The 12,500-nt window shown below is 44.0% G+C and overlaps 1 protein-coding gene across 1 annotated transcript in view; it reads right to left on the minus strand.

Moving 5' to 3' along the window:
* tppp3 (tubulin polymerization-promoting protein family member 3) overlaps window positions 1-12,500 on the minus strand; it is a 16,328-nt gene that overhangs the window by 2,957 nt on the left and 871 nt on the right. The window contains exons 2-4 of the mRNA XM_067592327.1: window positions 10,900-11,098; window positions 1,260-1,413; window positions 1-600 (exon numbers count right to left, since the gene is read on the minus strand). The exon at window positions 1-600 is cut by the window's left edge and continues 2,957 nt beyond it. Of these exons, the coding sequence (XP_067448428.1) occupies window positions 406-600; window positions 1,260-1,413; window positions 10,900-11,087 (537 nt within the window). The 5' untranslated portion in view covers window positions 11,088-11,098 and the 3' untranslated portion in view covers window positions 1-405. The remainder of the gene's footprint in view (window positions 601-1,259; window positions 1,414-10,899; window positions 11,099-12,500) is intronic.

Here is a 12,500-nt window from a genome sequence, read left to right on the forward strand (position 1 = left end):
GAAAATAATGTGATTTTTTAAAAAACTACCACCAAAGAAGAGTCCTGTGTCATCATTTCCTGCACGCTGCGACAACGTAAGTTACCAAAACACCAAATAATAAGCATCCGTTGATTTGAACGTTTCATTCAGAAAAGTTAATTTAACTCTCGGAAATATTACAGATTTCTTGAATTTGTGTTAATTATTGCGATCGTTTCCTGGAGGGAAGTTTAGGACGCTGTGATCATGACTTATTTACAGACTCCACCTCCTGACCTGAAGGTTCAGCTCAGCAGGAAGTGACCTCTGACCTCTGAACACAGACACACACACACACACACACACACACACACACAGAAGGGTCAAAGTTCAAGGTTTGGTCCTAAGTGCTGTGTTGGCTGCCTGCAGGGGGGCGTGGCCTCGTCACTTCTCAGCCTTCACCTTGGCGTCGTACGTGCCGGCGTTCTTGTAGGCGCCCACGTATCCCGTGTTCTCCACGATCTCCTCGCGGCCTTCGCGACCTTTGCCCTTGCCGCTCTCGGTGAAACGCTCCTTGTGGGAGCCCGTGTAGCGGGACGTGTCGGTGAGCCGGTCCACCGTCGCCGTCTTCGCCACTTTCTGATGGAAACGCAGACGACAGGAAGTCAGTCAGAAATATCACATATACAGTATAAAACATAAACACACAGGAGCTGCCGCCATCGTCCAATCACTGCAGAGATGAGTTCACCTTGAACTAACCCCGAGCAGCTGCGTCACCATCCAGGTTAGTCAGAAAAAAGCATCAGAAAGAAAAGCAGAACAAATAAATCCTACAACACATCACAGCAACATCCGTAAAACCTCACAACTCTCTAAAGGTGAAGAAGCAGCGAGTGATGTTAACGTGGAGCAACACGTCAACCAGAACACACATGACATGCATCTACATGTAGGAGATAACTATCACTTCCTGTGTCCGCTAGAGAACGCCCACTAATTACACGTCATGCTGCTGTGTATCATGTTCAGACCACATCATGTAAATTTCATGTAAATCTGATGATGTTTGTCACGTACGGCTGACTTCCTGTTGTCAGCTGACTGTGACTGTGACTCAGTATTAACATGTAGATGTGTTCGGGACTCTCCAGCGGAGTTACAACAACTTCCTGTTTCATGGCGAAACATCCAAAAAGAACCTGCAGGTTCTGGTAATAAGATATGAATGTGTCTCATTCTTCATGTCTAGAGACTGAGAGGAAAATGACGGGCTTTGATAGGAACAGTTTCCTCACCGTCACGCCCACGTTGCTCGGCTCTCGTCCCTCCACCAGACCGCAGATGGACTGCAGCGCCTCCTCTTTACTTTGACCTTTGAACCTCTTGGGAGCCAGTTCCTCCAGAGCTCTCCGAAACTCCTCGTAGGTGATGACACGAGACGTCTTCTGTCTGTCAAACACAAACACACAAACACACAAACACTGGTGAGAGGTCAAAGGTCACAGGAAACATCTGCAATCAATCAAACGTACAGGTTTAAAGACATCAGACAAAACAAACGGAATCAATACAACAAATAGAGACTAATGCAAATAAAAATGATGAACCTGAATCAGATCACCTCCACGTGTTTTATTGGTCACTTCCTCCAGGAAGTTGCAATTCTGTGATCACAGTAATTAATGCAAATTGAAGAAATTTCTGCAATATTTATGATATTTTACTAAATTACAGCAACTTTTCCACATAAACGTCTGAATCAGCAGCTGCTTGTGGTTTGGACCAATCGTGGCGTTTGGTGTGACGACAAATCTCAACTGCCGACAAATACGATGCCATAAACTGTTCCCAAATGTTCCCAACTGTTCCCAAATGTTCCCAAATGTTCCCAGATGTTCCCAAATGTTCCCAGATGTTCCCAAACGTTCCCAAATGTTCCCAGATGTTCCCAAACGTTCCCAAATGTTCCCAGATGTTCCCAAATGTTCCCAAATGTTCCCAGATGTTCCCAAATGTTCCCAGATGTTCCCAAACGTTCCCAAATGTTCCCAGATGTTCCCAAATGTTCCCAAATGTTCCCAGATGTTCCCAAATGTTCCCAGATGTTCCCAAATGTTCCCAGATGTTCCCAAACGTTCCCAAACGTTCCCAGATGTTCCCAAACGTTCCCAAATGTTCCCAGATGTTCCCAAATGTTCCCAGATGTTCCCAAATGTTCCCAGATGTTCCCAGATGTTCCCAAATGTTCCCAGATGTTCCCAAATGTTCCCAGATGTTCCCAAATGTTCCCAGATGTTCCCAAACGTTCCCAAACGTTCCCAGATGTTCCCAAACGTTCCCAAATGTTCCCAGATGTTCCCAAATGTTCCCAAACGTTCCCAAATGTTCCCAGATGTTCCCAAACGTTCCCAGATGTTCCCAAACGTTCCCAAATGTTCCCAGATGTTCCCAAACGTTCCCAAATGTTCCCAGATGTTCCCAAATGTTCCCAAACGTTCCCAAATGTTCCCAGATGTTCCCAAACGTTCCCAAATGTTCCCAAATGTTCCCAGATGTTCCCAAACGTTCCCAAACGTTCCCAAATGTTCCCAGATGTTCCCAAACGTTCCCAAATGTTCCCAGATGTTCCCAAATGTTCCCAAACGTTCCCAAATGTTCCCAGATGTTCCCAAACGTTCCCAAATGTTCCCAGATGTTCCCAAATGTTCCCAAATGTTCCCAACTGTTCCCAAATGTTCCCAAATGTTCCCAAATGTTCCAAGATGTTCCCAGATGTTGCCAGACGTTCCCAAATGTTCCCAAACGTTCCCAGACGTTCCCAAATGTTCCCAAATGTTCCCAACTGTTCCCAACTGTTCCCAAATGTTCCCAAATGTTCCCAGATGTTGCCAGACGTTCCCAAATGTTCCCAAACGTTCCCAAATGTTCCCAAATGTTCCCAGATGTTCCCAACTGTTCCCAAATGTTCCCAAATGTTCCCAAATGTTCCCAGATGTTGCCAGATGTTCCCAAATGTTCCCAGATGTTCCCAAATGTTCCCAGATGTTCCCAGATATTCCCAACTGTTCCCAGATGAGGTTTGATTCAGTGAGTCAGGAGACATAATCTGCCTCAAACATCCAACTAGATTTATTTTAATAACATTATTGATGATTTTATTTGCTGCTGATGTTGAGCTGAAAGTTTATTTAATAAAGGTTATAAATGGAACTCAAGTACAGTATTTTCTGTTTTATAGAATGTTGAGTCCTCATGGTTCTCATGTTCAGCTGAAATATAGTTGTGATCTGCAGGAAGTCGTTACGTACGACTCTTCACTGGCAGCAGTTTAAATAAATCACATTATACCTTCAGTCCTCTGCTGGTGGACGTCTCCCTACTTCCTGTTTCCTGTTTCCTGTCTGCAGTCTGCAGTCTGTGTGAATGGTAAATGGACTGTACTTGTATAGCGCCCTTCTAGTCTTCCGACCACTCAAAGTGCTTTTTACACTATGAATCACATTCACTCGTTCACACACATTCACACACTGATGGTTCAGCCATCAGGAGCTATTTGGGGTTCAGTGTCTCGCCCAAGAACACATCAGCATGTGGACTGGAGGAGCCAGGATCGAACCACCGATCTTCTGATTAGTGGACGACCCGCTCTACCTCCTGAACCACAGGAGACAGTCTGTGTAGTCTGTGTGTAGTCTGTGTGTAGTCTGTGTGTAGTCTGTAGTCTGTGTGTAGTCTGTAGTCTGTGTGTAGTCTGTGTGTAGTCTGTAGTCTGTGTGTAGTCTGTAGTCTGTGTGTAGTCTGTGTGTAGTCTGTGTGTAGTCTGTAGTCTGTGTGTAGTCTGTGTGTAGTCTGTGTGTAGTCTGTAGTCTGTTTGTAGTCTGTGTGTAGTCTGTAGTCTGTGTAGTCTGTGTGTAGTCTGTGTGTAGTCTGTAGTCTGTGTAGTCTGTGTGTAGTCTGTGTGTAGTTTGTAGTCTGTGTAGTCTGTGTGTAGTCTGTGTGTAGTTTGTAGTCTGTGTAGTCTGTGTGTAGTCTGTAGTCTGTGTAGTCTGTGTGTAGTCTGTGTGTAGTCTGTAGTCTGTGTGTAGTCTGTAGTCTGTGTGTAGTCTGTGTGTAGTCTGTAGTCTGTGTGTAGTCTGTAGTCTGTGTGTAGTCTGTGTGTAGTCTGTGTGTAGTCTGTAGTCTGTGTGTAGTCTGTGTGTAGTCTGTGTGTAGTCTGTAGTCTGTGTGTAGTCTGTGTGTAGTCTGTAGTCTGTGTGTAGTCTGTAGTCTGTGTGTAGTCTGTGTGTAGTCTGTGTGTAGTCTGTGTGTAGTCTGTAGTCTGTGTGTAGTCTGTGTGTAGTCTGTAGTCTGTGTGTAGTCTGTGTGTAGTCTGTGTGTAGTCTGTGTGTAGTCTGTAGTCTGTGTGTAGTCTGTAGTCTGTGTGTAGTCTGTGTGTAGTCTGTAGTCTGTGTGTAGTATGTGTGTAGTCTGTGTGTAGTCTGTAGTCTGTGTGTAGTCTGTGTGTAGTGTGTAGTCTGTGTGTAGTCTGTGTGTAGTCTGTGTGTATTCTGTGTGTAGTCTGTAGTCTGTGTGTAGTCTGTAGTCTGTGTGTAGTCTGTGTGTAGTCTGTGTGTAGTCTGTGTGTAGTCTGTAGTCTGTGTAGTCTGTGTGTAATCTGTGTGTAGTCTGTAGTCTGTGTGTAGTCTGTAGTCTGTGTGTAGTCTGTGTGTAGTCTGTAGTCTGTGTAGTCTGTGTGTAATCTGTGTGTAGTCTGTAGTCTGTGTGTAGTCTGTAGTCTGTGTGTAGTCCGTAGTCTGTGTGTAGTCTGTGTGTAATCTGTGTGTAGTCTGTAGTCTGTTCGTAGTCTGTAGTCTGTGTGTAGTCTGTGTAGTCTGTGTGTAGTCTGTGTGTAGTCTGTAGTCAGTCTGTAGTCTGTGTGTAGTCTGTGTGTAGTCTGTAGTCTGTGTGTAGTCTGTGTGTAGTCTGTAGTCTGTGTGTAGTCTGTGTGTAGTCTGTGTGTAGTCTGTAGTCTGTGTGTAGTCGGTGTGTAGTCTGTGTGTAGTCTGTAGTCTGTGTGTAGTCTGTGTGTAGTCTGTGTGTAGTCTGTCTGTAGTCTGTAGTCTGTGTAGTCTGTGTGTAATCTGTGTGTAGTCTGTAGTCTGTGTGTAGTCTGTCTGTAGTCTGTGTGTAGTCTGTAGTCTGTCTGTAGTCTGTGTGTAGTCTGTGTGTAGTCTGTGTGTAGTCTGTAGTCTGTGTGTAGTCTGTGTGTAGTCGGTAGTCTGTGTGTAGTCTGTGTGTAGTCTGTAGTCTGTGTGTAGTCTGTAGTCTGAGTGTAGTCTGTAGTGTGTCTGTGGTCTGTGTGTAGTCTGTCTGTAGTCTGTCTGTAGTCTGTAGTGTGTCTGTGGTATGTGTGTAGTCTGTAGTGTGTCTGTGTGTAGTCAGTCTGTAGTGTGTCTGTAGTGTGTCTGTTGTGTGTCTGTAGTGTGTGTGTAGTTTGTCTGTTGTGTGTCTGTAGTGTGTGTGTAGTGTGTCTGTAGTGTCTGTAGTCCGTGCGTAGTCAGTCTGTAGTGTGTCTGTAGTGTGTGTGTAGTGTGTCTGTAGTGTGTCTGTAGTGTGTGTAGTGTGTCTGTAGTCTGTGTGTAGTCTGTGTGTAGTGTGTCTGTAGTGTGTCTGTAGTGTGTGTGTAGTTTGTCTGTAGTCTGTGTGTAGTGTGTGTAGTGTGTCTGTAGTGTGTCTGTAGTGTGTCTGTAGTGTGTCTGTAGTCTGTGTGTAGTGTGTCTGTAGTGTGTCTGTAGTGTGTGTGTAGTTTGTGTGTAGTGTGTCTGTAGTGTGTCTGTAGTGTGTGTGTAGTTTGTCTGTAGTGTGTTTGTAATGTGTCTGTAGTCTGTGTGTAGTCTGTGTGTAGTCTGTAGTCTGTGTGTAGTGTGTGTGTAGTTTGTCTGTAGTGTGTTTGTAGTGTGTGTGTAGTGTGTCTGTAGTCTGTGTGTAGTCTGTCTGTAGTGTGTCTGTAGTGTGTGTGTAGTTTGTCTGTAGTTTGTTTGTAGTGTGTGTGTAGTGTGTCTGTAGTCTGTGTGTAGTCTATGTGTAGTCTGTGTGTAGTTTGTGTGTAGTTTGTGTGTAGTCTGTAGTCTGTGTGTAGTCTGTGTGTAGTTTGTGTGTAGTGTGTCTGTAGTCTGTGTGTAGTGTGTCTGTAGTGTGTGTGTAGTTTGTCTGTAGTGTGTCTGTAGTGTGTGTGTAGTTTGTCTGTAGTGTGTCTGTAGTGTGTGTGTAGTTTGTCTGTAGTGTGTCTGTAGTCAGTCTGTAGTGTGTGTGTAGTGTGTCTGTAGTCTGTGTGTAGTCAGTCTGTAGTGTGTCTGCAGTGTGTGTGTAGTTTGTCTGTAGTCTGTGTGTAGTCAGTCTGTAGTGTGTCTGCAGTGTGTGTGTAGTGTGTCTGTAGTGTGTGTGTAGTTTGTCTGTAGTGTGTCTGTAGTATGTCTGTAGTCTGTGTGTAGTGTGTCTGTAGTGTGTCTGTAATGTGTGTGTAGTGTGTCTGTAGTGTGTCTGTATTCTGTGTGTAGTGTGTCTGTAGTGTGTCTGTAGTGTGTCTGTAGTGTGTGTGTGTAGTGTGTGTGTAGTGTGTCTGTAGTGTGTTTGTAGTCTGTGTGTAGTGTGTCTGTAGTGTGTGTGTGTAGTGTGTCTGTAGTGTGTGTGTAGTTTGTCTGTAGTGTGTGTGTGTAGTGTGTCTGTAATGTGTGTGTAGTGTGTGTGTAGTTTGTCTGTAGTGTGTGTGTGTAGTGTGTGTGTAGTGTGTCTGTAATGTGTGTGTAGTGTGTGTGTAGTTTGTCTGTAGTGTGTGTGTGTAGTGTGTCTGTAGTGTGTGTGTAGTTTGTCTGTAGTGTGTGTGTGTGTAGTGTGTGTGTAGTGTGTCTGTAGTGTGTTTGTAGTCTGTGTGTAGTGTGTCTGTAGTGTGTCTGTAATGTGTGTGTAGTGTGTCTGTAGTGTGTTTGTAGTCTGTGTGTAGTGTGTCTGTAGTGTGTGTGTAGTGTGTCTGTAGTATGTCTGTAGTCTGTGTGTAGTGTGTCTGTAGTGTGTGTGTAGTGTGTCTGTAGTGTGTTTGTAGTCTGTGTGTAGTGTGTTTGTAGTCTGTGTGTAGTGTGTCTGTAGTGTGTCTGTAATGTGTGTGTAGTGTGTCTGTAGTGTGTTTGTAGTCTGTGTGTAGTGTGTCTGTAGTGTGTCTGTAATGTGTGTGTAGTGTGTGTGTAGTTTGTCTGTAGTGTGTGTGTGTAGTGTGTCTGTAGTGTGTGTGTAGTTTGTCTGTAGTGTGTGTGTGTAGTGTGTGTAGTGTGTCTGTAGTGTGTTTGTAGTCTGTGTGTAGTGTGTCTGTAGTGTGTCTGTAATGTGTGTGTAGTGTGTCTGTAGTATGTCTGTAGTCTGTGTGTAGTGTGTCTGTAGTGTGTCTGTAGTGTGTCTGTAGTGTGTCTGTGGTGTGTCTGTGGTCTGTGTGTAGTCAGTCTGTAGTGTGTCTGTAGTCAGTCTATAGTGTGTGTAGTGTGTCTGTAGTGTGTCTGTAGTGTGTCTGTAGTGTGTGTGTAGTTTGTCTGTAGTGTGTGTGTGTAGTGTGTGTGTAGTGTGTGTGTAGTGTGTCTGTAGTCTGTGTGTAGTCAGTCTGTAGTGTGTCTGTAGTGTGTCTGTAGTGTGTCTGTGGTGTGTCTGTGGTCTGTGTGTAGTCAGTCTGTAGTGTGTCTGTAGTCAGTCTATAGTGTGTGTAGTCAGTCTGTAGTGTGTCTGTAGTGTGTGTAGTCAGTCTGTAGTGTGTCTGTAGTGTGTCTGTGGTCTGTGTGTAGTCTGTGTGTAGTCTGTAGTCTGTGTGTAGTTTGTCTGTAGTGTGTTTGTAGTGTGTGTGTAGTGTGTCTGTAGTCTGTGTGTAGTCTGTCTGTAGTGTGTCTGTAGTGTGTGTGTAGTTTGTCTGTAGTGTGTTTGTAGTGTGTGTGCAGTGTGTCTGTAGTCTGTGTGTAGTCTGTCTGTAGTGTGTCTGTAGTGTGTGTGTAGTTTGTCTGTAGTGTGTTTGTAGTGTGTCTGTAGTCTGTGTGTAGTCTGTCTGTAGTGTGTCTGTAGTGTGTCTGTAGTGTGTCTGTAGTGTGTTTGTAGTGTGTCTGTAGTCTGTGTGTAGTCTGTCTGTAGTGTGTCTGTAGTGTGTGTGTAGTTTGTCTGTAGTGTGTTTGTAGTGTGTCTGTAGTCTGTGTGTAGTTTGTGTGTAGTTTGTGTGTAGTCTGTAGTCTGTGTGTAGTTTGTGTGTAGTTTGTGTGTAGTCTGTAGTCTGTGTGTAGTCTGTGTGTAGTTTGTGTGTAGTGTGTCTGTAGTCTGTGTGTAGTGTGTCTGTAGTGTGTGTGTAGTTTGTCTGTAGTGTGTCTGTAGTGTGTGTGTAGTTTGTCTGTAGTGTGTCTGTAGTGTGTGTGTAGTTTGTCTGTAGTGTGTCTGTAGTGTGTCTGTAGTGTGTCTGTTGTGTGTCTGTAGTGTGTCTGTAGTCTGTGTGTAGTCTGTGGGTAGTGTGTCTGCAGTGTGTGTGTAGTGTGTCTGTAGTGTGTGTGTAGTTTGTCTGTAGTGTGTCTGTAGTATGTCTGTAATGTGTGTGTAATGTGTGTGTAGTGTGTCTGTAGTCTGTGTGTAGTGTGTCTGTAGTGTGTCTGTAGTGTGTCTGTAGTGTGTGTGTAGTTTGTCTGTAGTGTGTGTGTGTAGTGTGTGTGTAGTGTGTCTGTAGTGTGTTTGTAGTCTGTGTGTAGTGTGTCTGTAGTGTGTCTGTAATGTGTTTGTAGTGTGTCTGTAGTGTGTTTGTAGTCTGTGTGTAGTGTGTCTGTAGTGTGTCTGTAATGTGTGTGTAGTGTGTCTGTAATGTGTGTGTAGTGTGTGTGTAGTGTGTCTGTAGTGTGTGTGTGTAGTGTGTCTGTAGTGTGTGTGTAGTTTGTCTGTAGTGTGTGTGTGTAGTGTGTCTGTAGTGTGTCTGTAGTGTGTGTGTGTAGTGTGTCTGTAGTGTGTGTGTAGTTTGTCTGTAGTGTGTGTGTGTGTAGTGTGTGTGTAGTGTGTCTGTAGTGTGTTTGTAGTCTGTGTGTAGTGTGTCTGTAGTGTGTCTGTAATGTGTGTGTAGTGTGTCTGTAGTATGTCTGTAGTCTGTGTGTAGTGTGTCTGTAGTGTGTGTGTAGTGTGTCTGTAGTGTGTCTGTAATGTGTGTGTAGTGTGTCTGTAGTGTGTTTGTAGTCTGTGTGTAGTCTGTGTGTAGTGTGTCTGTAGTGTGTGTGTAGTGTGTCTGTAGTGTGTCTGTAATGTGTGTGTAGTGTGTCTGTAGTATGTCTGTAGTCTGTGTGTAGTGTGTCTGTAGTGTGTGTGTAGTGTGTCTGTAGTGTGTCTGTAATGTGTCTGTAGTGTGTCTGTAGTATGTCTGTAGTCTGTGTGTAGTGTGTCTGTAGTGTGTGTGTAGTGTGTCTGTAGTGTGTCTGTAATGTGTGTGTAGTGTGTCTGTAGTGTGTCTGTAGTGTGTCTGTAGTGTGTCTGTAATGTGTCTGTAGTGTGTCTGTAGTATGTCTGTAGTCTGTGTGTAGTGTGTCTGTAGTGTGTGTGTAGTGTGTCTGTAGTGTGTCTGTAATGTGTGTGTAGTGTGTCTGTAGTGTGTCTGTAGTGTGTGTGTGTAGTGTGTCTGTAGTGTGTGTGTAGTTTGTCTGTAGTGTGTGTGTGTGTAGTGTGTGTGTAGTGTGTCTGTAGTGTGTTTGTAGTCTGTGTGTAGTGTGTCTGTAGTGTGTCTGTAATGTGTGTGTAGTGTGTCTGTAGTATGTCTGTAGTCTGTGTGTAGTGTGTCTGTAGTGTGTGTGTAGTGTGTCTGTAGTGTGTCTGTAATGTGTGTGTAGTGTTTGTGTAGTTTGTCTGTAGTGTGTTTGTGTAGTGTGTCTGTAGTGTGTGTGTAGTTTGTCTGTAGTGTGTGTGTAGTTTGTCTGTAGTGTGTGTGTGTAGTCTGTGTGTAGTGTGTCTGTAGTGTGTCTGTAATGTGTGTGTAGTGTGTCTGTAGTGTGTTTGTAGTCTGTGTGTAGTGTGTCTGTAGTGTGTCTGTAATGTGTGTGTAGTGTGTGTGTAGTTTGTCTGTAGTGTGTCTGTAGTGTGTCTGTAATGTATGTGTAGTGTGTCTGTAGTATGTCTGTAGTCTGTGTGTAGTGTGTCTGTAGTGTGTCTGTAGTGTGTCTGTAGTGTGTGTGTAGTGTGTCTGTAGTGTGTGTGTAGTTTGTCTGTAGTGTGTCTGTAGTGTGTCTGTAGTGTGTCTGTAGTGTGTGTGTAGTTTGTCTGTAGTGTGTGTGTAGTTTGTCTGTAGTGTGTCTGTAGTGTGTCTGTAATGTATGTGTAGTGTGTCTGTAGTATGTCTGTAGTCTGTGTGTAGTGTGTCTGTAGTGTGTCTGTAGTGTGTCTGTAGTGTGTGTGTAGTTTGTCTGTAGTGTGTGTGTGTAGTGTGTGTGTAGTGTGTCTGTAGTGTGTCTGTAGTCTGTGTGTAGTCAGTCTGTAGTGTGTCTGTAGTGTGTCTGTAGTGTGTCTGTAGTGTGTCTGTAGTCAGTCTATAGTGTGTGTAGTCAGTCTGTAGTGTGTCTGTAGTGTGTGTAGTCAGTCTGTAGTGTGTCTGTAGTGTGTCTGTGGTCTGTGTGTAGTCTGTGTGTAGTCTGTAGTGTGTCTGTAGTGTGTGTGTAGTCTGTAGTGTGTCTGTAGTGTGTCTGTAGTGTGTCTGTAGTCTGTGTGTAGTCTGTAGTGTGTCTGTAGTGTGTCTGTAGTGTGTCTGTAGTCTGTCTGTAGTCTGTGTGTAGTCTGTAGTGTGTCTGTAGTGTGTCTGTAGTGTGTCTGTAGTGTGTCTGTAGTCTGTGTGTAGTGTGTCTGTAGTCAGTCTGTAGTGTGTCTGTAGTGTGTCTGTAGTGTGTCTGTAGTGTGTCTGTGGTCTGTGTGTAGACCTACTTGACTTTGGAGAAGACGATGTCGACGTCTGTGCTGCAGACGTTCTTGCCGTCTGTGATCTTGCAGTCCTTACAGAGTTTGTTCCAGTTCTTCCCGTTCAGCTCGTTGCCCGACGCCTTCGTGTCTCCGTGGACGGCGAACTTCTTAAACGCCGTCAGCAGCTGATCGATGTCCGAACTCTCCGCCATGATGGAAATATCTGCAACACGGACAGATGACAGATGACATCACCGACAAGACGAGTACGAACCAATCACAGCAGCAGAGATGCACAAACTTCCTGTTTGGTACGAGTGGATGTTAATAAACTTTATTTATACTGCAATTCTCAAAACAAAGTGACAAAGTGCTTCATATGATTAAACCGTTAAATCAGTCACAACTGAAACAGAATAAAAAAACAATTAAAGCTGCTGCAGTGATGAACGGCCCGTCGCACCTCTCGCACGGCGGCGGGAGCAGCAGCCGAGGTCACTATTTGAACGAATAAAATATTATCTCTGGTGTCCACTATGTGGCGCTGGAAACACCCACTGATTATACATCATGTTGCTGAACGCACCATTTAACTTTCATGTAAATCAGATGATGTTTGTCACAAACGGCCGACTTCCTGTTGCCAGTAGGAGGCGCTATGACTCGTCACTGACATGTTGACTCTCATCAAACATGAGGACTTTTGGGGCAGATTGGTCAATGTGAAGAAGAGTTACAACAACTTCCTGTTTCATGTTTTGGGCAAATTTGACCTTCACACCACGCCAAGGGCGTTCCACGAAAACTTAAAAGCTTCAAAATTTAGCATCGCAAAGGTTTAAATCACCTGCCGACTCTGAAGTCAACTGGGTTATTTTTAATATTATTATTATTATTATTATTATTATTATTATTATTATTATTGTTATTGTTTGTATTATGTTTTATTCAATTAACTGTTTTTCTTTTTGTTTTTCTCTTTTAATGATTTTGCTGTGCATTAGTGTCCAAATCCATATTTACCATCCTGCATGTTTATCAGTCAGGTGCTGTATGAATAAAGATTGATTGATTGATTGATTGATTGATTGATTGATTGATTGATTGCTTGCTGCAGTGTGAGGACATGTTGGCCGGCTCTGTCTGAGGGTCTTCACACCGACATAAAGATGGTGTGTGCGTGAGAAACATGACCTCACACTGATGCAATCCCAAACTGCGGTTGCCGTGGTTACGGAGTTACGGCGGTTGAGCTTCTGTCCAAACACGACGAGCTGCTGGTTTTAACCTGCACACCTACATGTGATTTTCACACAGAGTCACGTCACAGTTTGAACCAATCACAGCCGCTGTGAGTCACAGTGGGCGGGACTTGAGTCAGAGACGTTACCGTGGATACTTTATGGATACGTCATTATGTGTGTGTGTGTGTGTGTGTGTGTGTGAAACAGTTATTAGCAACTGTTTGTCCTGAAACTGTCCAAATATGACATCATAACATATGACATCATAACATATGACATCATCACATATGAACACATGTTAATGCAACATGTGATTTTTTTGAGTTCTGCATAAATATTAAAGTGAGACATGAAGCAGCTTCTGTTTGTAAAGTAACTGAT

Source organism: Thunnus thynnus, chromosome 1, assembly GCF_963924715.1.
Source record: "Thunnus thynnus chromosome 1, fThuThy2.1, whole genome shotgun sequence".
NCBI lineage: Eukaryota > Metazoa > Chordata > Actinopteri > Scombriformes > Scombridae > Thunnus > Thunnus thynnus.